Here is a 24,669-nt window from a genome sequence, read left to right as displayed (position 1 = left end):
AATAGAAGGAGAGAAAGATGACAGCAAGATGGCAAGAGTCTGGGGACACAATATGAGATATCACAAGCATGGGAAATTTCTGCAGCGAGGCAGGAGCATGGAATAATATACAATTTTAAGTTGTTAGCTGTGTAAGGTCCAATTTGACCACTCGTCAAAATTTTCAAATTTCAGTGGAAGTTCTATTACACTGAAGAGTATAATAGTTACAGTATATTGATAGTTGATGGTAAATAGTAGGGGACACAGAGGGAGAAGGGGTGACTCAATGGGAAAGGCTGAGTCCTCCTCAAGAGTAGAGCGAAGGAGCGAAGGCAACCGTGAGAAGGCGAGCCATGATGACTGCAAAAAAACTTTAAGAAGAGTGTTGGGCTTCCACAGCCCATGATCAATCTCATGAAGATCTTAAGTGGTTTTGAGATCTCAAGTGATATGTGGGTCATATGTTAAATGGGATAATCATGTGCTACTGCTGACTTTAGAGAATTAGTGTATTAATCAAATAAGATGATAATAGTTAATATTTATACACAACTTACTGTATGCCAAGCACTCTGAGGAGCACGCTAGATATTTTTAACCCTTTAAGCACTCACAAGAATGTCAGAAAGCTCCTACTGCAAGCTTTGTCTGCATTTTATAGGACAGAAGTCACTTGCCCTAGTTCACAGAGCTAGTAAGTAATTGGTGGACCCAGGATTCAAAACCTGTAATAAATACACTGTTATAGCCCAGAATAATAATTTATGTAAATTAAAGTATATTGCAAGCAATACAAGGTATCACTCTCTGGCATTTAGACAGATTGGGGAGTTAGAGTTAGGAAAGGCAAGAGTGAGAGAAGTGTGTAGGATTTATCCCATCTCTCTTAAATTAATAACGCCCTCAGAGATGTGAGGTCATAGAGTTTTTCCTAGTATGATCCCCTGGCATGGAACATTCTTCTGCTTACGTTGTGGAGATTGTGCCTGACATAAGAATTTAGGCGCAGGGAGGAACTGTGGCTGAAATCCAGTCCTCTAGCCATTATTCAAACTATGTGCCCATTGGGCTGCATCTTCCCAAGGAGGGCATCTTTTGACACTTTACACAAAGGTGCTTGTCATCCAGGGTAGGTCCCACTTCCTCCTCTTCTCAACCTAACAATCATCTACTCATCAGTAGACTCCCTCTCCACCCCTAATATGGCCTTGCCCTCAGACTCCTCACTGCATGCCCAAATCTGGAATTCTGCTGGAGTTCACCACAATCTATGCCATCCTCCCAGCCCTGCTTGTATGTAAGCCCCTTGAAGCCAAGAGCTTATTGGTTCCTAATTCCAAAATGTCCAGCAAAATGCTAGGAAAACAGTAGGTCCTCAATAAAAAGGTTTTTTCAATGAAGGAATAAAAAAAACAAATGGATTTTTCTTGGGAGAGATGTATTAGGAGACCATAAGTCATACATCCTGGAAGAGATTTTGTATGAGAATCCAGAGATAAAGTTTAGTTTTAGCTCTGCACACCTTATAACCTATTGAAAATAGGTCAACTTGAAAATTCAGGCAAAATGTCTACCTTTAAATCATTATTTTATGTTTTCTTGGTCCAAGATCAAATATTTACAGCCCTTGAGAATTCATAACTTCTCTTCTGTTATTCTTGCCAAATGTGTTCTTAGCTAGCCCCATGATCAAACTTGTATATCCTTATAACTAGTAGCTCTACCTAAACTATGTGACATTAAAAGAGAATGATTTCTCTATGATAGCTAATTGTTCCAACGTTTCTTTTATGAAGTACTAAAAAAAAATTTAGCAGTAGATGAGAGAGAAATGGCTGGAGATTTTAATGCCTTAAGCACTTTAAGCTTCTCCAACCGCTCAGGTGGATCTGTTTTGGCAGACATGCCAACAGGAGGGAACATAGCGGGTGGGAAACAAGATATTAACAGGCTCAAATGTATGCCAATTAGCAGTCCATTATCTCCACATCAGGGCTAGATTGGTTTCCCAAAAAGCCTCTGAATTAACCAGCCATCACATTCCATGTAAATCAATTGAAGATATTTACTATATTATTTTCAGACTTCTCATAAGTAAATTGATTCATATTTGTTTAATTCAATGTATTTTTGATCAACTGGTATACCAAAGGTCTTGCTGTTCTGCAGATATGATAGATATCACTTTTGAATGCTATCAAACCACAGAAAACAGTGTGAATCTCAAATTAATCTAATTTCATAGTTTATAAAAGTTAAAAATCATCATTAAATGTGGGAGTACGTAGTTCTAACTCTGACCAAAAATATATATTTGAGAAATGTTATGGTATAGATTAAATATATAGTAGATTAAATATAGGAATATATAATTATATGAAATGTTCCTTTTGAAGTGTGTCACTTGTCATAACATTCCTGTAAATGTCAGCACCATCTCCCAATTTGACTTAAAACTTGAGAGCCACCTTCCATTACTTTCTCTTATCCATGACATCCATGTTATTGCCAGTCCAGCCTAATATTACCTTCTTTCCACCACCAGAGTTATAACATCCTCCACAAAACTTCTATCCCCCTTCCTGCCCCACAGAGGGTTTTAAAAAGTCAAGAGGTTTAGAGTCTATATATCTAAACTAGTCCAGGAAAAAGACTCTAAACCACTCTTCCTCACTTAGTTTTGCCCCATGATAATAAATTCTCCACAGAGAAGCAAGAGTGAGCTTTTTGAACCCTAAATTCAATCATGTCACCTGACTCCTTAAAGGCATCCAATGGCCTCCTACTGCAATTAAAATGAAAGGCAACTACCAGCCCACTTTTTCAGCCTCATTTTCAACCACTCTCCTCTATTCTCTGCTATTTTCTGGTGACACCAATCTTGTGTATGTCCCTAGTGTCAACTGAAAAAAAAAATGTACAACGTGAGAGTTATACGTTAAATTTTATTTGGGGCAAAATGAGGACTATAGCCCAGGAGACAGCATTTCAGATAGCTCTGAGACAGTGCTCCAAAGAGAAAGGGGGTAAGGTCAGTATATATCTGATTTTGGTGAAGAAGGATTATATGCAATCAAGCACATATTTTTCACAGAAGTCTGCTTCTAGTCATGAGGAGCAGACGTCACCATGAAAGATTTTAGTGCTTTTCTAGATATGAGTAGGTGCAAAAATTGGGTTCATAAAATCTTCTCCTGAAAATATCTATCTGAAGACCTGTTCTGCCAGTTTTTTCCCAGAGCACAGAGTGCCTCATTCCTGATCTCCACCCTGAGCACCTTTCAGAGGGTGCTGAAGGTCAGTAGATGCAGCAGCTCATAATTTGATACTGTAGAGGTAGATGGCAAATGCCAATTTGTAGGTGACACTAGAAAACTCCAAGTTCACTCTTATCCGTGTACGTTGTTCTCTCTGACTAGAACTTACTTCCCTTCCTCGTTTCATTGTCTTATACAAATAGCTAGCTTTTTCCTTACCCTTCAGATCTCAACTCATATATCATCTCTTCATAAAGGACTTTCTTGACTACTTAATCTAAAGAAGCCCCCCCCAATCATTCTTTATGTTTCTTTAACCAAGTAAATATGAATGGAAGTGACATGTGTCACTTCTGGTCAAAAGTTTAAAGAGGGAATATCTGATTGCCTCATCCTCTTTCCCTGTGCCATAGTAACTGATAATGTCCCAGATGGGAGAGATGTCATCAGCTTACTCTTCAAACCACAGTGATGTAGAGTAAAGCCTCAGTGGACCAGTGATGGATACATGGCATGAGTTGTATTAATCCACTCATTTTAAGGGGATGCTTGCTATTGCTGCATAACTCAGTCTGTCCTAATTAATGCAATCTCAGAACCCTACTTATTTCCTTTATCTCTCTAACCACAATCTATAATTAATTATTATCTTTATAGTTGGACTACCCTACTAGAATATAAGTTTCATGAGAGCTGGAACCCGTTATATGCCTACACAGGGTGGATTACATTGTAGAGCTAAATAAGCATTTGGTGAATGCAGGAGAGAACCTAGGTCCTGGGAGATGCTGCTCACTGGAAAGGAAGCATACAGATCTCTCCCCTGATGAGCTGGGAGTGGTAGTCTTTGTTAATTGCCCTAAATCTGGCTAGAGAGAATCTTCAGGAAAGACAGAGCTGCACTTTGCCTAATTTCCCCTACCTCCTCTCAAAGCAGAGGCCAGCTAACCCTTTTGGTAGGCTGACTCTTACACACATTCTGGGTCCTTCCCTGTCTTTTTGGAAAGCAGTTTGTTATTCAGATATCTCATCCTCAAGTCTACATTTACCTCAGTCCAATCTACCCTTGGGTACCATACACCATACAAACTTTTTCACATGTAGACTCCTTTAAAACTCGGAAGAAAGCCATGGACTCTTTCCACAGTACAGTTTACGATTTCATAGGATTCACAAACTCCCTGAAGCTTCTTCAGGGACTCCTTCCCCCATATTTCCAGAGACCTCAAGGTAAGAAGTGGACTTCAATCTGATCAAGCCTCCATGTATCCCATTGTTTATGAGTTCTGTTTTGATGATCTGTTCAACACCCTGCATCTTCTCTTGCTGGGGTCCTGCCTTGATCTTACTCTGTTTACTCTCCTGAATACCAGGTGGGTGGCAGGGGCTCGGCTAATTGCTCCTCCCCTTTATCTCCAGTTTGTCTTCTGTAAGGCTGGACCATTCTCCTTGCCTATAGATGGATAATGGTACCTTCCCTGAGACCCAGTGCATGTCCCACCAAGGGAATATGTTTTTAGTCTAGGTCCTGGACCCTTCCAATCTCTTCAGGTCCATCCCGAAAACACTTTCAAACACTCTAAAAGTAGAAAAAAAAATCCTCTGATATTGAGTATCTCTTAAATGAAAAGACCTTTAAAATCTCTCTTATTTGTTCAGTTCCTTATAACTATAAATGAATAAAAATAGGTTGTAGAGTCACTTCACACATTAAGAGGTTATCTCTTAAACTCCTTTCAGCAGAACCAGAGGCTACAGAGTTAAAGTGCTTCTTAAATTGATAAAAGTACATCATCGGAACAATGACTCAGCTTCTGTGTCAAGCTGAGTTTTTCCAAAACAAGGTGCTCTGCAGTCTGTCTTATGGATTTGTGCATTATGCTGCCCTAAGCATGTTCACAGTACTATTCCACTCAATTAGAATAGCACCCATAAGAAGGGCTCCTTTCTCATTACAGCACACTCAGGATTGAACAGTGCTATTTTTTAGATGAGAAATCTTTGGTGGAGAAAAATCTTACACAAAAAAGTGATAGGGAGAAGACAGAAGTAGAGTTTCTGAACTGAAGCGTAGATAGGGGTTGTGACCCTGCCCCCTGATGCCCTCCACCCTGAGAGGTCTTCTTAGAACCACCAGCGCTCCGTGGAGCAGAGTTTGAAGCATGTTGACATAAAATATTTTCTGCTTTGTTGAATCTAAGCTGCATATGACAATACAGGAGATAAATATCTCAATAAAGAGTACAGATAATGCTTCCCATCTTCCACAAAATAAAGAAAGGAAGACAGCCCATGACACTGTCAATCATTTTGCTAGATTTTCCCGGTGATGACTATTTTTCCAGGAATTCAAGAAGGCAAATCAGTGCATTGCTGTTCTGCTGAATGACATACTCCTGCCATGTATGGCTGGCTTCAGCTTGTCCCCATGTATCAGTGGAGGTCCCCTTACTCTTTTTCCATCCTGTCATCACTACTTAATGTATAAATTGAAAAATAGATTCCATTGTTTCCTGTCCCTTTAGGACAGAATATCAAATCCCTAGAGCTTAGAAGAATATACTGATCCCTGATGTCAAAACTTAAGATAACCTTAGCACATGAAAATTCAGAATCTTCCATCTTCAAAATTCAGAATCTTCCATCTTCATAAGTTGTCTGAATACAGAATGATAATTACTGAACTTATTAATGAGAAACCCCAAAAGACAACTGTTGCCCTCTCTATTGGGGGCTATTTCTGTCACACAAGTTTGCCCAAGACTGCTTTTCAACCTCTACCCAACTATCTTGGTTGAGATGACAAAACCTAAATCATTCTCAAGACCCAAACTGAAGATCACTTCATCTGTGAAGATGTCCTTAACACAAATCTCAGAGAGGTGAGGTCAATCTGCATTCATTAGTGCAATTATTCATGTGTGTATCCTCCTGATCAGACCATACATTCCTTGAGGCAGGATTCACACTTCATTCATTTAGCCCCAGAGCCTACTTCAGGGCCTAGCACATAATGGATTGTCAAAAATGTTTATTAAGTGGATAATGCTGAATACTGATATAAATGAGGGGCCTCACAAAATTGTTTTGTACGCAGGCCGCGTCCCCTCCGCGGCACGTGGGATCTTCCCGGACCAGGGCACGAACCCGTGTCCCCTGCATCGGCAGGCGGACTCTCAACCACTGCGCCACCAGGGAAGCCCTAAGGGGTGATTTTTTAAGGTGAAGTTATGTATTTCGAGTTGGAAAGGATCACTTAGAGAGAGTATCGATATAGGAGGTCACAAGATTGTTCCCTGAGCACATCGATATTCAGAAACTGAGAAAAGGAGAAGGAATTTCGGACAACACTGTAAAGCTGCAGTCTGAAAAGAAAAATCATGAGAATGTTGTGTCCCTAAGGATATGTGAAGAAGAGTTTCATAGAGGATGGAGGAGTCAACCACATCAAACGGTGCTGAGCGGCTAAGGTGAGCTCTGAGAGATATGGAGGTTGCTATGGACAAGAACACTATGATCAGATGGTGAGAACAAGAGCCTAATTTCATGGGTCAAAGAGAATACAGGGCGTGAGGAAATGGAAGTGTGTATAGACCTCTTTCTCTAGAAATTTTACTACAGAGGGAGCAAAAGTGATAGTGAGGGGAATGGCTAATGAGGATAATAAGAAATCTATTTTTCAATGGAACTCACAACAATATGCTGTCCCCTCTCTAAAAAGAACTTTTTGGATTGAGCAAGAGATGGGGTGAATTCTATCTCCTTTATTAACAAATCTCACACCAAATCTGTGGTGGGTATTGAAAAGGGTATTCATTCCAAAAAAAAAAAAATAGATGCTTCAACTGGATTTAAACTTTGTACAGTTGGATTCCATGAAGACAATGCAAAAACACTTCTTCTGAAGTATAATTTATGTTGACTGGTATTGTATAAACAAGTAGAATAATTTCTCTAAATCCAATTGAAAAACTGAAGCACTTCTATTTCTAGACCAGAAAATACCATACAGTGAAAATTTGACCATTTGGTATGATTGTAATCTATCGTTCTTGTTTATGGAAAAATAAAATAAAATTTTATCTATTCAAAGAAGTCTCAGTGAGTCAGATACTTTAATTTATGAAAAGATAGGAAATATTTTTTGGAAATATGAAAAATTAAATTGAGACCTTTTTAACTAGCTTTATGTCAAATTTGTCTTTTACGTAACAGTGCAATGAACCGTTTCACTAATACCAACTAAATGTGTTTTTAATGATGTTATAATAAACCTAAAATCTTGAGAGGAGAGTGATGCTGTCAAAGTATAATTGTCTCAAACTTGGAAAATAAACCATTTACCCCTAGTGCAATGTTTATTTGTGGATAAATGGCTCATTTTCCCCTTGGTATTTAGCTAGAAGGAGGAGACATATCCTTGGTAAAAGTTCTGTCATCATTATTCCTTATTTTAATCACAAGCATCTGGTTGAGGTTTCATTCCTCCTCTATAAAGAAGAAAATGGGGCCGTTTAAAAAAACCAATAGGGCTTCCCTGGTGGCGCAGTGGTTGAGGGTCCGCCTGCCCATGCAGGGAACATGGGTTCGTGCCCCGGTCCGGGAAGATCCCACATGCCGCGGAGTGGCTGGGCCTGTGAGCCATGGCCGCTGAGCCTGCGCGTCCGGAGCCTGTGCTCCGCAACGGGAGAGGCCACAACAGTGAGAGTCCCGCGTACCGCAAAAAAATAATAATAATAAAATAAAATAAATAAAATAAAAAACCAACAAAGGGGAATCTGTGTGAGACAGGCTGTCAGACTCATCTGGCCCTGGATGGCAGGCAAGCCAACGGGAGGCGCCTGCCACATTTGTACCATTGCTTTTGAGAGTCTGCTGGGACCTCCAGAGACTACTCTGCCCCAAGGGGAATTTGGTGTGAAATTTCCTTTCATATTTGTCAAGTAGATCAGTTCTGGAAATGAAAAAGTGTCTGTGTTGAGGACATTATGGAACAAAATTAGAATGAAGCTCCAGGTTACTCACTTCCAGCAATGGCTTTTTGAGAATAGAGTAATATTTACACTCCAGTCACGTGGGGGAGGATGGCCTGGAGGAGGCCTAGTAAGAGCACCTGCACTTCACGTTGATGCTGTCTGAGACGAGGTACCACCTGCACTGTCCCCATACGTCAGGGTGATCCTGACATGCCACCAACCCTTCATACCCTCTCCTTTACTGTCCTTCTCCTCACACCCACCCCAACGTTTTTACAGCTCGGTCCTACAAACCTCCTCTCCTTGACTTTGTGCTCCTTCCCTGTGGGTCTTTCAGGGAGGTCTGTGGCATACCAGACCCACTTCACTTTTTAAAACTGCCTTAAATCTTAGCCCTGGGCCTGTTGAGATGCAAAGGCCATGTAACAAGTTGCCCTTCCCTCTATCCACTCCCTCACCATGGCCTGGCAACAATTGTTTGAGCCTGACCCAGCCCTGGGCCCTCCTTAGGCAACCACATTACCTGGTTTGCAAATATAAACTGGAACAATCTAGTTTTTCTCTCTCTAGAATTGGAACTGAAAAACCAACTCAAGAGACTGAGACTGTTAGCTGTCTGAGTAGTGCTGAGAGGGAGGCTGTGAGCAGAATGAGAGGCCTGCATGAACACTAATAAATTAAATCCCTGTGCATAAGCAGAAAGGACGAGTGAACGTAGGAAGTCAGTCAGTAGGGAGAAACAGAACTAACTTGCCCCCGAAAATCAAGGACCCATGTGTGTCCACGACCATCCTGGTGGAGAACTGTCTCAGGTCCAGGAACCCTAAATCCCCTGTGAGGCCAACTCTTCTATAGTTCCTGTTCTTGGATTTCCATACAATTCCACTTCTCATTAAAATAAGCCCACTTTAAGTATCTTGAGTGGTTTCCATACATGAGGAAAAAATTCTAACTAGAATTCAGTTGGCAATACAGGCAGCTAAGGTTGGATAATGTTTGGATACCTTCCAAAGAACTGAGGAGGAGAAACTATCTTCTCTCTGTGGTTCTCTGGTGTCTGGTTTTAAACCAAAGATATAAAAATCCAGTCACGTATCTTAACAACATTTAACATTCTGTGACAACATAAATCTCAGAATACCAGCCTGAGAGAGGGCCCAGAGACCTCCTAGGACACTAGGCCAAGGGTCTCTAACTTTTCTCACAGAATTCTTTCTTCAGTTTTACAAAGAACCTCTTTATATAAAAAAATATCCAACTACAGATGCATCTGTAGTTGGGCATTTGTTGGGCATCCCCTTGATACTCCCCCACCAGATCAAGAAACCCTAACAGTCCCCAGAACTCAGTTTGAAAGCAATTAACCTCTCATTTTATATGTGGACTATAAAGGATTTAAGCACTGCCCTATGGGAACATAAACACAAGGCTTTACCTCTGAAACCACCTGTATGTAACCTCTGGCTCTACTGTACAAATATTCGGCAGTCCTATAAGAAGAAATTATTTTATATTTGTTCTCTACGTGTTCTTGTGAAAATTTCCAACATCATAGGTTTCAAAATAGCCTAATATTGGAACATTCATCTGAGACAAATATTTCCTATCACAGTATTTTTAGCAGAATGCACTGAAAGTCTTTGCTAAAGCAGATTGGATTTGGGCACCAGCCCAAAGACTGAACTTTTAGGAGATGTGGAATGTGTTTCAAGAAGCCCTAAGGTGAAAACTTGGAGCTGAACAATGATGACGTCTCTGTATTGTGTAACTCAAGTATGTCTTTCAGACTAAAAAAGAGGTACGGTTTCTGTAAGAAATTGAATGATATAAGCATAGCAGTGTCTCTTAAATTTGACTTATTTAAATCTCAAAAGGTGGTTTCTACCACATATTTCAAACCACATTAACTTCAAAATCCATATATTCTGAAAGCAAGAAGCTGTGGATCAGTGATGAGAATAACATTCTCTAACAGAGAGGCCAGTTGCCCCAGTATCCACTCTCCCCATCTTCCCTAGCAACACAGCCCCAGTTTTATTTTGAGCAGCAGTGTGACCACTTAAGCAGCTACAGTTCCAAGCTCCCTTGCGTCTAGACATGGCTAAGTTCTGGCCAATAAGATGTAAGCAGAAGTGTTGTGTGAGATTTCCAGAAAGGCTGGTTTCAAGCAAACTGCCTCAGCGAGGAGGTGCCTGTCTTTCTCTCCCCACTGCCGCCTCTCTCGTTGCCTCAAACTCAGATTGTGATGGCCAAAGATCTACAACCTTCTCCTATGACGAGAGGACCTTGAGGATGGAAACAACGTAGTGAGATGTACTGCCCGAGGAGCTCTTGAGTGCCTAATCCCACACTTGACATACAAGGGGAACACACTCCATGTTATTCCACTGTTCTTTGATGTTACCTATAATATAAAATTAAACCAAATCCTAATTGATTCAGTAGTCTAACTTACAAGATATTCTTCCAGGGCTACAGCATAGGAGGTCAGAGGAGAAAGTAGATGTGATGATTGCTTTTGAAGAATAAAATGTGCATCTGTTTATCTCATGCCTCCACTTGCAGCTCTCTTCTTTTAAGTACAGAAGCTGTTTAAGAACTCTGCAATCGTTTGAATAAACAACAAAACGTTATCCTATAAAAGTATTACATTTACCTAAATAATGTGAAATTATATCCAAACTCACCTTAAAACATCTCTTTCATACTTAACTAATTTTGAATATATAAGGTTTAGTTAATTGTAAATAGGGATGAAATACATTTCCCCTCTTAGAAATCTTTCCAAGCATTTGTATGTAGAATAATGTGTATTTGTTTTCTAGAAAACAGTTCACATATTGCTTCCTTCTGGGAGAAATAAGGGCATATAGAGAGCACTTTCACACCGATGTTTCCATAACTGTTATTGTATAGTATATGTATTTGAAAAAAAAAAAACCCACAAGATAATCCCATCAATCAATTAATTCTTTTCATTTTAAACATAACTGTCACCTCATGGAGAATATTAAGAAGATTCTCTCCTTTTTCTTAATATGAAAGACATTTGCATTAAAAGAAGAGAATCTTTATTTCCTTAGAGTTCATCTATGCCTGCTGGTTACTCCCCAGCTAAAGCCATAATCCTGTTTGCAACATCATAATCATTTACCCAGCAAACAATCAGGGTGTCGCTAACAAAGAATTATGACTTTAGGTAGGGGATAAACTACAGGCACAGATGAACTCTGAGGAAATAAAGATTGTTTTCATGCAAATGTGGCTAGTAATAAATAACAGGGATGAAAATTATGATGAAACAGAATACTCTATAAAAACAGATTTGGGGAGGTATAAATAGTATGTTTTTTAAATTTCTCCTTTCTGGAAGTATGATGCACAGGGTGTTTATAAAGTACCAGTACAATTATAATACTCAAAAACTCTGAATTTGCATGATAGAAGAAATCTATAAACACAGGGAAATAACGTTTCAGAAAGATTTTTAACAAAATTAGATATTTCGATTTTAACAAAAACACCAGCTTTATACAATATTCAATCTAATTGCCCAACTCACTGAATGCATTCTTCACTTTTGATAGTGAGTGATTTTTATGGATCATTTATGTCAACTTGGTTCTAAATTCACTAATCCATCCTCTAATTTGTCTGTATATTCCATGATTGTAGGGTAAACTCATGAGAAATGATAATAAGCATGGTAGAGCCCTTTACAGTTCCCAAAGGGATTCTGCACTCATTACTGCACTTTATGCTCACACCATCTTTTCTTTTTTTTTATCTGTGCCACGCGGCATGTGGAAGCCTAGTTTTCCGACCAGGGATCGAACCTGTGCCCCGTGCAATGGAAGCACGGAGTCTTAACCACTGGACTGCCAGGGAAGTCCCCACACCATCTTTTGAGCTAAGTCAAGACAGTCTTTTTCTCCAATTCATGAAGAAACACGTTCAAATAAGTAATCTGCCGTCTAGTAAACAGTGTAACCTGATAACCTGTGTTTCTCACACTACATATATCATGCTGCCTCCCCTCAGGAAAAGTTAGGGACTGAGACAGCTTATCAGCTGGATCCTGCACATTCATTCATTCATTCATTCGTTACTAATGACCACCCAATCTCAGCCAGGCACATGATAGGGGCTAAGCTAATAGAGTGGTGAACAAAACAGATATAATCCATGTTCTATAGAACTGTATCATCTAGTTGAGAGACATACATCAAAAAAACCCCACACAAATAAATTAATAATTATAAGTGCTACAAGGAAAAAGTAGGATGTTGTGAGAAAGAATAAAAGGAACAAGGGGAATTAATTTAGATAGACGTTAGAGAGTCTCTTGAGAAGGTACATTCTGAGACCTTGGAGATGAGAAATTGCATGTGCCCAAAACCAAGATGAGCTAATCATTGCTCAAGATCTTTCCAACAACTGAATCATAGGGACAAAGAGAACTGGTTTTTCTGAATCAAGGCATTATTTAAAATATTTAAGCACATTATTTCAGAGATGGAGCCATTGTGTAACATTCATGTGTTTAAGAAAAATTTTGTGTACCTCACATATAAAACACAGAATTAGGTGGTCTTAAGGGTGGGGTGTGCCACTGGCCTGTGTTGTGTGACACACTCAGAGTGCACCAGATGTGAATGACTTCAATGAATATCAAACATATTAAAACTATCAAATATAATTTAATTTCAATTTGTTTCTATCATGTGTATGGCCAGAGTTATAAAATTACAGAATTTCCTATGGCTATACACCAGAGGCAAATCTGCATATAAATTGCTAAATCCTAACATGCATGTAAAATCATATGATCAGTTGTCCAATAGTTGCTAGAAGCACACTATACTAACTCTAGAATTAGGAATATGGTTGTGATTCTTCTAGAATGTCTGTCACTCTCTCAATTCCACAGTCAGAACTAGGTGCATGCCTTTCACAGTGATTTTTAAGCTTGATCTCCCAGATGAGAGAGCACATTGAAGCTGCTTCGGGCAAAGACCCTAATCTTATTTAGTTTTTATTTTCTCATTAGACTAATGGCAAATGAATTAAGGAACTTTTCTAAATGTCTGGTTATGGGAAGCAAATAAAGGCAGAAGGGGGTCTGCTCTGCCCCAGAAGACCCTCATGTTTAATTTCAATGTCATATTAAAAGTCAAATGAAAAGTCACTGGTACACTCCTTATTTCAAATTCTGGCCAGAAATGTACTGACGACAACCAATTACCAGCTTAATTTTTATTTCAAAATTCTTATATTGTAAAAGGTAATGGCATCTTATAAAATCTCCTTCTGAGCTAGTTTATAAAAAACTCAAGCTACGGCCAAATACACAGAAGGAATAGTAGTGGTTCTACTTTCCTAATGAGAATAAGACAACATCTCCTGTCATTTTGTCTGAGAAAAAACATTGGAGTTTTATAAATTGCACCCAGAGGAACAATTTTCTTTTCCATCAAAAGGGAAAAGGAAGATGTCTTAGAACAAAGGAGGAGAGGGGAAGCCAAGAAACTTTAAACCTGAGCAGACATGTTAAAAAGAAAAACTATCTTTTCCTTTCTGAACAGATGAAGAGGAAATCTCCATTTAAACTTAGATACTAAAATTCAGAAAGCTAGCAGCCTCAGGATAAGATGCCAGAAGGGCTTTTGACACAAATGACAAAGATTCAAGGGTGACTCACTGCTGTCTCTCTATGGGATTGCAGTAGAAGTACTAAGAGAACAGTAACAATTACAGAGGAGTCACGCTCTTAATTTTAAGATATTTCTTCTGAAAAATTTTAGTCTGATACTATGATAGGCTTCCCTGATTACTTATTGTTCACTTTTGTTAATCACTTTTAATAAATGGCATTTTTATGCTAAAAGACATAGAAAGGGCCATAGGTTCTCTTCACCATCATTTTCTATCCTGTCAGTAGATGATGTTTGTGAATGCCGGTACAATTTTTTGATGCTGTGAAAAAAGTATCCAAGATCAATTTACACTAAACAAACATCAGTCTTGTGTAAGAGGTTTCTACCCAGAATCTCAGAATTTAGAATCTTGGAGTACTACTCAGAAGGGTTTGAACCCCGAGATATGACTATGCTGTGGTGATAGCATAACCAACCTGTAGGGATGTTCTTCTGATAGGTCAACAGACTCCTTAAGGGGAAAGTGTCCTAAAGTGTCACAAAGGGACATCCATAAAACTATCCTCCCATGTCGTCTTCTGCTCTTTTTTAAGCCCTTGCATTATAAAATTACGTAAAACCTTGAACACCTACCAACTCCAAGATCCACTACCACTCAAGACTAGCAAAACACTTCCAAATGTGTTATTTTCTTTGGCTACCACAACAGTCCTTCAAACTGACTATGTTTGAATTAGTCAGGGTTCTCCAGAGAAACAGAACCAATTGTGATGGCTAGCAAATTCAAAATCTATAGGGCAGGCTGGCAGGCTGGAGGCCAGGGAAGAGCTGATGTCGCAGCTTGAACCTGAAATCAGTCTGAAGGCAGAATTCTCTCTTCCTTAGAGGATTTCAGTCTTCTTTCTCTTAAGACTTTCAAACGATTGGGTGAGACCCACACACACTATGGATGGTAACCTGCTTTACTCAAAATCTATTGATTTAAATGTTAATCTCATCTAAAAAATACCTTCACAGAAACATCTAAAATAAAATGTGACCAAATATCTGAGTACCTTAGCCTGGCCAAGTTGACACAAAAAATTAACCTTCACACTGACCCTCCCCAAATAAGATACTTAGGGAATCTTTTCTGTGTTTTACTAGAACAGAGAATGGCAAGTATTATGTCCACTTTATTTTAGGTCCCCTTTTTCTCTGCCGACAGAAACTTTTGATGTTACCAGAACTTCTATAAATGTCAAGAACACCAATACAAAAAAAAAAAAAAAAGCTGTAATCACCAAAGTAAAAAATGGATTCCAGGCTCAATTAATGATACTACCAAGTATAACTTGGCTATCAAATGTACATTGATGACATAATTATTTAAAATGTAATTTAACAATTAGTGTTACTTTAAAGATAATCATTTACTAATTTATATAATATTATACATCAAATGTACTTCAATAAAAATAATTAATTTTAAAAAGATAATCATGTATCATCTTATGATAAGTTCTTAGAGACATAGTTATAACTTACTTTTTATCAATTTCCTTTTTTTAATTTAATTTTATTTATTTTTTTATACAGCAGGTTATTAGTTATCTATTTTATACATATTAGTGTATATATGTCAACCCCAATCTCCCAATTCATCACACCACCGCCACCCCCCGCCACTTACTTTTTAAATTTCACTAAATTTTACTAATATGATCTGCGATATAGATTAGTATTTGACATACAATATACCATTTGGAAGAAAAAGCCCTTAAACTTGTAATTTCACTAACTTTTATTAGTCTGCAAACCCTGAAGTATCAGAGACAATCATCAAAGTCTCCAGGGCTTCCCTGGTGGCACAGTGGTTGAGAGTCCGCCCGCCGATGCAGGGGACATGGGTTCGTGCCCCGGTCCGGGAAAATCCTACATGCCGCGGAGCGGCTGGGCCCGTGAGCCATGGCCACTGAGCCTGCGCGTCCGAAGCCTCTGCTCCGCAACGGGAGAGGCCACTACAGTGAGAGGCCGCGTACGGCAAAAAAAAAAAAAAAAAAAATCTCCAGCACCTGGACACGTAATCACTTGATTACTTTTTTCAGTTGTTCGCTTTATTCTGGGTGCAAAATGGAAAAAGTAATGAACAAATGATCATTAGGTACTCTTTGACCACGGGAGTGTAATGACATGTTGCTCGTCAAGAAAATCTTCTTCCTCCTCATCCGTACTGCTTTCAGAAACTGTCAGCAAGGACTGGATTTCAGTATCTTTTTCAGAAGAGCTGGAAATACATGAAAAGATCAATACACAATATACAGAACCAGGTTTCAACTCTTCATTTATCTTCTGATCAATACTATACACGCTGAAGTCATCGGAGGCAGGCAGACGTGAGGGGGCTGTCTTAGACTGAGGCCATAATTTTCGATGTGCCCAATACACCAAGCCTCCTTGTAGTGAGAGATCCCCATCATTCTCCCTCTCCCAAGAAATAAAGCCACAGTGGAACCAAGGAGAGAAGATTTTATGGTCTCTTGTTGTGTCGTTCATTGATGATTCAGAAGGTACTTCACAAACTTACAGAGCCTCTGGGTCATCATTAAGAACATTCATCATTACATTGGCTCTTTAACAGAATCCCAGTGAATAGACTGCCAGATAAATCACCTCTTTTGGGCACGGTAAATTAGGACTATGTGGATAGCCAGTCAAGATATGCCAAAGCCAAAATTCAGAACAGCAATTATATACTTATTTTATTTTATGGTGGAAAGGAACTCGTGGAAACTCTAGTGTGTTGCTGTCTGAAATTTGGGGAAAGACATAGAATGGGGGAACAGAGAGGAGCCTGCATAGTTCAGATATTTTGGTCCAAGTTATCTAGAATTTCAGCCAATGTATGCTACTAAATAATATATAATAGTTCACCCTGTGACAGATAGAACTCTTCTTTGGATTTTATGCCCAACACAGGCTAAACCAGCATTTCCTAAACTCTTGTTGGTGGACCAGTTCATATCTAACTGTGATTAAAAAAAAAAAAAAAAAAAGTTTTCACTGGTCTGAGAAAAGAAGGACAAGGTAATAACTTTTTCATGAAATTTTTAATTTTAAAGAACTGTGCTTTATTCTATTAGTATATTCTCTTTATATTTAGTACTAAATGTCTTTCCTTTTATGAAACGGTGGTGAGAGCATGAAGTTGGTTTAGTTACTTTGTTCTTAATGACTTTTTTAGGGAAAAAATAGCAACTTTACATTGATCCCTTAAAAAAACATATTCGTGGTGTTAGACATGCAAAAATCCTCGGACCACAGCTAAATGATTTCCTCCTTCAGAAAGACAAAGTAATGGACTCTTGATTCCCTTTTACTGCAATATTAGACTTCAACCAATCAAAGGAATTTACAATTCAAGGGATTTTTATTTTACATTTATCTCAGTCTTTTTAGAAGAATCCCTCTTCCTTTTTCAGGGAATTCCAGTATGTCAAAAGTAGCCTGATATGATAGACTACTTTTCTGAAGATTTATTAGTATAACCCATGTTCCTTATAAACAGATCACCATCTCTAAATAAATGTTCTTATGTAAGGAAACAACGAAGTTATACAGATTAAAATATGCTATCATTAATGATCTAGGCTTGATTTCAAGGAGACATCTCAATATTCCATTCTATACATTGAGTAAGAGGCTATTAAGGCAAAGTGTTGAAATTCAGTAAGTTAATGAATGCAAGCAAGGCAACTGTTTTTCAATATAAGAAGAAATGCTGAAGGATTATTAAATTCCAAATGTTTTTTCATTTTCCTGACACACATTGTGCAGCAGAGAATTATCTCTTCACGTTAAAGTAAGAACTTCATAAGCCTTTCACTAAATCCTGATAATAGGTCAGCAAAGGACCTAAACATTTTACAAAGAATGGACATATAAAGTACACACATGAGGACAATCTTTCTTTTTGTAGTAAAGATAACTAGGTGGGGCTTGTCAAAAATTTTATTATGCACTGTCTGTACATATAAGCTGCAGATTTAACCTACCTCTGTTCCTCAACTCCACATGGGTCCCTCGCACGTGAGCTCTTATGGAAATTCTGGGTAGTCTGACTTGTATTCAGCGAATGGTTGTTGAAGGCTGGTAACTCTTCTGAGGTTAGGCTGTAAAGTTTTTCTGAAGGATCTGAAATATTTTATTTCATGCATTGTCAACACATAAATTCAAGAAACAAATGTACAGCATATGGTGCTGGAAGTTTACTCAAAGTAAACTACAAGCAGTACAAAGATGGTCAGTACAGATTTTCAATCATCTCAATTTTTCAGTGTTGGTGGGGTGGGCTGAATGTGAGGTATGTTTGATCTGCGATTCCAAATGAGGGCATGGGTATCGTCACGTTAATCACACTGACTTATTTTTAGCAATTTTTTCAGCTTTTTTGAGATACAATTGACATGTAACATTGTGTAAGTTTAAGGTATACAACAATGTGTTGATGAGAGACACATATATTGTAAAATGATTACCACCATAGTGTTAGCTTATACCTCCATCATTCCACATAACTCCCATTTCTTTTTTGTGGTGAGAACATTTAAGATCTTTTCTCCTAGCAACTTTCACGTATACAATACAGTATTACCAACTATAATCACTATGCTGTACATTGGATCCCCGGAAGTTATTCATCTTATAACTTATTCATCTTATAAGTTTATACTGTTTGACTAACATCTCCCCATTTCTCCTGCTCTCCTCTCCTGGTAACCACCACTTTTCTCTGTTTCTATGATTTTGGCTTTTTCTGGGTCCACATAGAAGTGATATTTGTATAGTTTTGGATAGTGTAGTACAGACAGTATTTGCCTTCCTCTATCTGACTTACTTTACCCAGCCACATTGATTTTTTAGTAAACGAATTTTGATTTTTTGACATTTTAAGTGTCAAATGCCCTGAAAATTCCCAAAATTCCAAAGAAAATCAAGTGAGCCTCTTTAAAGTTACAATACTGGGTAACCCCTAAACTTGCCTGAATGTTAAATACTTTATTATATCTTTTTATCTTCTAAGAATTAAAAGGTTTGCCCACACACAGTCTGAGGCAATGGTTAGTCTTGGAAAAGCTACCCTTTCTTTTTAGACTTCCTTGCTTTGTTTGGGTAGGTAATAGCCATGTGTATGTGAAAGGGGTGAAGCCTTAAATCTTCTTCATTTTCATGAATCTGGCCAGTGATTCAGCCTGAGTAAGGACAAATAGTACAAGCTAAATAAGCAAACATATACTTATACGAACTACCAAAAAGTCAAGTATAGAAATAAATACAATTGCTATGTTAGGTCATAATGCCCTCGTTTTGTCATTGATAAAGTTGTAAGAGCCATCTAACTTATACATGAGGTTATGTTATGGAGACTTTTAAAACTGTTAAAACTACTGGCTGCTGTTCCTCCCTTCACTCTTATGAAAGCGCCAAGATCAGAAGGACCAAACACCAAACTACGAGTATTATACACTTGACAAAAGATACTTTTGTGGTGGGGGGCTGGTTAGAAATAACTTGAAGTTTTTTGTGTTTTTGTTGTTGTTGTTGTTGTACGCGGGCCTCTCACTGTTGTGGCCTCTCCCGTTGCGGAGCACAGGCTCCGGACGCGCAGGCTCAGCGGCCATGGCTCACGGGCCCAGCCGCTCCGCGGCATGTGGGATCTTCCCAGACCGGGGCACGAACGCGTGTCCTCTGCATCGGCAGGCGGACTCTCAACCACTGTGCCACCAGGGAAGCCCCACAAAAACCCTTAAACCACAAATCAGAATGAGTTTAAAACAAATGAATCATTTTTAACTATTGAAAAGATGAATGCTTTACTGTGTATTATTACTGATACTTTCTCGTAATGCATATCTTCTGATATTTCCAAATTCTTCAGGCTATAACAATATCCCAAAACTGAAAAAGTGCCTTGGTAAGTAAATTATACTGGTATGTTGAGTTCATTAAGGGAGTGACTATAGTGTTATTTACAAAGATATTTGTGGAGGGAGTAAAAATACGGCCTGAACTATAGCTAACTATAATCCTCAAAGTGTCCAGAAAAAAACATAGTTCTAGAATAGAAACAGCTTTTATATGTTTTTGACTAAAAACTGGACTTGTCAAGTGCACCATACCTTACTGTATGTCAAAAGCGCCACCCATTGGTTTCTTATATAATTTAACAGTATTTTCAGGACAGACTATGTGCTGGGCACTTAAATGTTAAAATGCATGTGTGTGTGCATGTGTGTGTGTGGATGTGTGTGTGTGGAGAGAGAAAATATTTATAAATATAATATCTAATATATACCTGTACTCAAATTCAATCATTGAACAATTTTATGATGGGGCCTATTATCATACTCATCTTTCATACATGGAAACTGACGCAGCGTGAGTTTAAGAAAGTAACTTGCCCAATGTCAAGAAGGTAGGAATTGGTGGTTCTAAGTTTCAGAGCTGGACCCCTGGCCCCAGAGCCTGATTCTCAACCACCCTGCCTTGCTGCCCCTTGTCTCCTGATTCAGCAGGAAGCTGTATCTGCAACCTGCATACACGTGCGCGCAAACACACACACACACACACACATGTGCACGTGCGTGCGCACATCCCTAGCCCCCTGCTGGCCCCACCTCCTTTTGGAATGGCTCTACTGTCAGCTTCAGCAATCAGAGTCAAAGGAGAAACTACTCAATGTATTACAGTTATTTTCTGTCTTTTCTTCTCCAGGCTCCTTGGCTCTTTTCCTAGAGCTTAGAGGAAGTGGATGTATCTATCCTAGAGCTAACAGAAAACAAGTCAGAAGGTTTGCTGCTCACAAAAAGGCAGGTTTCACAGGGGTGCGAACTCATATATATTTGCTTAAGAGTCCAATTGTGTAGCTGTGTCTGTGTGACACCAGGCCTCATGAAGTTTTTCCAGAATGCACCACGGGTACTGACGTGTAGGTGGAATTTTTCTGCCCAGTGATGCTGAACAGAACACAAAAGCCTGTGCTGGATCAGTGAATTTTCTAGAGTAAGGCCTGATTGCACCATAGCATCTGTCCCCTCACTGACTGTTGGGACGATTCAGCTGATGTGCTGTCCTCTTCCTTCCTCAGCTCCAGGTGAGTGTCTCCAAAGCTGTGCACTCATCCAAGGCCAATCTTCCCAGATAGAAAGAGAGCTGTTCCTGGGTAGAGTGTGTATAAGTGATTGCATTCTGCTCCTGAACTATCAGAAAGCCCTGGCGGTTCACAGGCTACATAGTGGGTGCTTCCTTTTATATATGAAAAGTTATGTATTCTAGTGAAAATATTGGTGTTGGAGTACGAGGAAATGAGTGACACGGAGAAAAAGTGAAGCATGTAAGGACAAACCTGACAGAGGAAATGGAAAAGCTGAGAGGTTAGAAACAAAGAAAGACTACTGTTTTTAAAATATTTCATTTGTAAATAATGGAACTTATCAATTTATCAAAATAAAAAACCTTTCACCTTCTGATTTAAAATTGTATGATTATCCTTTTGATCCAGTTCAGACCTGACATGCTTCATTTTAGAACTGGCTTTTAATGTGAGAATTACCTCCAAGGATATTTCCATTTGATTTTTAGTAATGTGGAGTCAGGCAAATGAATGACAGGTAAAGATGGATCACAATCTCTCCTCCCCCAACCCCTAATGAAATGAATGGAAAAAGCAGAAAAATAAAAAATAAAATAAAATCATAAAAAGAACCAAAGGAAGAGGTACAAGTTCACATAATAAACTTTGACAAGGGACAACCAAAGGAATAAACAGAAGATTCATTCAGGTATAGCTGGGGGCTACTGCTGTCCACCCCCTCCCCTCCCCACCCAGTAAGTACACAAACTAGTAACAGGAAAAGGAGAGTCATCTAAGGTGCTGACAAGTCTCACTAATACCACACGGATTTAGAGAAAAGTGGGTGAAGGGGAAGTAAGGAGAAAACATTATAAATATTTTTAAGCCCTAAAACATCCACCAGAAGATCTCAGCAGAGGCAAGAAAATTGCAAACTTGCAGGTGTCCCCCCAGGGACAGGACACACTTGAAATCAGGTCCAGTAAAGTTTGGTTTTTAATAAAATCCAGAAAAAAAGACAAAAGAGCCCAGATCCTCCAACAAAAGAGGTTAAACTCCCCAGTCCTTCATGTATCCTTCCTGTGCCTTTGAGCCAGCAGGATACAGAAAAGAGTGCAACAGCCAACCCCCAAATAGTAGCTCCAAAGAGAAGATTAACACATCTCAGTACAGGTGGAGAGAGTTTCAGGGAGAATGCAGTCTCACTATATCAGAAAAGACAGAAGATATGAGCAAAGCCACCCACAATGCATGTGAGCAAGTAAGATACATGGAACTGACAGCAACTAGTTATGCAAACAAACTGGAATCCAAGAATCCATAGCACACAAAGAATGATTCAATGAAAGACCAATCTGGTAGATAACAGATCAAGACCATAACAAAATTCCCCCATAAGTCCTTGGGCTACAGAAGAAATAATGAAAATGACATTTTTAAAAAGAATAAAACTAATATCAAAGATCAAACAACAACATGTCAGAAAAAAACAAGCTATAATGAACATCATGGAGACAATTTTAAAAAATTAGATATGCACTGTGGATTAGAGAATTATAGGGTATCATTGTTAGATTTCCTGATTTTGATCATTGTACCATGGTTATATAAGAAAATGTTGTTGTTCGTGGAAAATACACTGAAGTATTTTTTAGAAAAGGGTCATGATGTTTATAACTTCTTCTCAAATGGTTCAGAAAAAGTGTGTTTGTGTGTGTGTGTGTGTGTGTGTGTACATATACACAAATGAGGTAAAAGACAAACAGGTGGTGAACTGGGTAAAGTGTATATGGCAGTTCCTTGTACTATTCTTGTGTTCTTAGAAATTATCTGTAAATCTGAAATTGTATCAAAGTAAAAATTACCCAAAAGAGTCAAAGCAATACCTGTAAAGGGCTAATTTATTAAGTCAATCAATAAAGAATGGACTAAAATCAGCTGAAAATTGAAATTCTGACATAGAAGATGTCAGTAAATGCAAAGGAAGATAAAATCAGGTTAAAACAGTTGAAGAAAATGTAAGAAGATCCAACATAAACAAAACAGGTCTCAGCAGGAGAAAGCCAAATGGAACAGAAAAGCAACTCAAATATACAACAGCAGACAATTTCTCTGAAAATAAGGAGGAACTTAAGCGCTTTAAGAATGGTAAATTACTGGGCTTCCCTGGTGGCGCAGTGGTTGAGAGTCCGCCTGCCGATGCAGGGCACACGGGTTTGTGCCCCGGTCCGGGAAGATCCCACATGCCGCGGAGCGGCTGGGCCCGTGAACCATGGCCACTGAGCCTGCGCGTCCGGAGCCTGTGCTCCGCAATGGGAGAGGCCACAACAGTGAGAGGTCCATATACCGCAAAAAAAAAAAAAAAAAAAAAAAAAAAAAAGAATACTGAATTACTGACACTGAAACATAATCCTAGTCCAGTAACTGAATTTCAAAGATTAAGAAATTCTTCTAACATCCAGTCAGGAAAGAAGCAAGTCACATGCAAGAGAGAGGGTGAAGTAAAAAATTGGAGACCTCAGACTATTTCACAGCAAATTCACACCCAGGAGACAATGAATCAGTATGTTCAAGGTTGAAGAGAAAAGTGACCCAAGGAAATTACCCGCAGTCAATTTGCCATTCAAATACAAAGGTAGCAGGCATTCTCAAACATGACAGGACTCCAGAAATAGAGCTACCATGAGCTCTACCTGAGGGAAAGAAGTATTTGACAATTAAATTCAACCAAACAAAAGTTAAATGGAAAAACCACGCCAAAGGACTAACTAGCACCATATCCAGGGACAGAAGACACTGGAGAAATGTCTACTGAGCGCAGAGGAAAAAAACTGTGATCCACTAAGCTAACTTGCCAATTGACCATAAAGATAAAACTCAGACATTCTCCAGAATACCACAATCAAAACTTCTAGAAATGAATCAAAATAAAAGGTTCAAAATTGGGAAGTCTTATAAAAATGCAGAATCTCAGGCCCCATCCCAGACATAAGAATCAGAATCTGCATTTTAACAAGACCCCCAGGGGATCTGCGTACACATTGAAACTTGAGAAACGCTGCTTCAAAAGATCGAACAGGGCTTCCCTGGTGGCGCAGTGGTTGAGAGTCCGCCTGCCGATGCAGGGGACACGGATTCATGCCCCGGTCCGGGAAGATCCCACGTGCCGCAGAGTGGCTGGGCCCGTAAGCCATGGCCGCTGAGCCTGTGCGTCCGGAGCCTGTGCTCCGCAACGGGAGAGGCCACGACAGTGAGAGGCCCGCGTACCGGGGAAAAAAAAAAAAAAAAAAGATCGAACAGCTCACTTCTCAAAGTGTGTTGGGCAACGGCTTTTACAAAGCAACAGAGATTAGCCACTCACTGAGTTTGTAGGAAGGAGAAAAAAAATTTTTTTATGTCCGCATGAAGGATGAAGGTCCTTAAGCCACAATTTAACTGTGTATTATGTGAGCTAAGGGGACTATCTCTGATATGGCTGGGCACCCGTATGTTTTATAACATTTTCAGGGTGACATCGGGGGATAGTCAAGAAAATAGACACAAAGGTTGATGGTTAAAAGAGAAAGGAAAGGCTTGTTTTCTTGGAGCATGATATGAAGAATCAGGTGGAAGGCAGAGTTAATGTTGTCTATGGTGAAAAAATAGCATTACCTGCAGGATTTCTCAGTGCATTTAATTCTTTTTCC

General features: G+C 39.1%; 1 protein-coding gene across 1 annotated transcript in view; it reads right to left on the bottom strand.

The window, feature by feature from the left end:
• Positions 1-15,917: 15,917 nt before the first annotated feature.
• Positions 15,918-24,669, bottom strand: part of ZBBX (zinc finger B-box domain containing) — a 99,895-nt gene continuing 91,143 nt past the window's right edge. Inside the window, 3 exon segments of the mRNA XM_029214815.1 lie at positions 15,918-16,138; positions 17,907-18,045; positions 24,635-24,669. The exon segment at positions 24,635-24,669 is cut by the window's right edge and continues 10 nt beyond it. Of these exon segments, the coding sequence (XP_029070648.1) occupies positions 16,012-16,138; positions 17,907-18,045; positions 24,635-24,669 (301 nt within the window). The 3' untranslated portion in view covers positions 15,918-16,011.

Source organism: Monodon monoceros, unplaced genomic scaffold (assembly GCF_005190385.1).
Source record: "Monodon monoceros isolate NGI ecotype Baffin Bay Population unplaced genomic scaffold, NGI_Narwhal_1 Super_Scaffold_11, whole genome shotgun sequence".
Taxonomy (NCBI): Eukaryota; Metazoa; Chordata; class Mammalia; order Artiodactyla; family Monodontidae; genus Monodon; species Monodon monoceros.
This window is presented reverse-complemented; position numbering and strand designations above follow the sequence as displayed.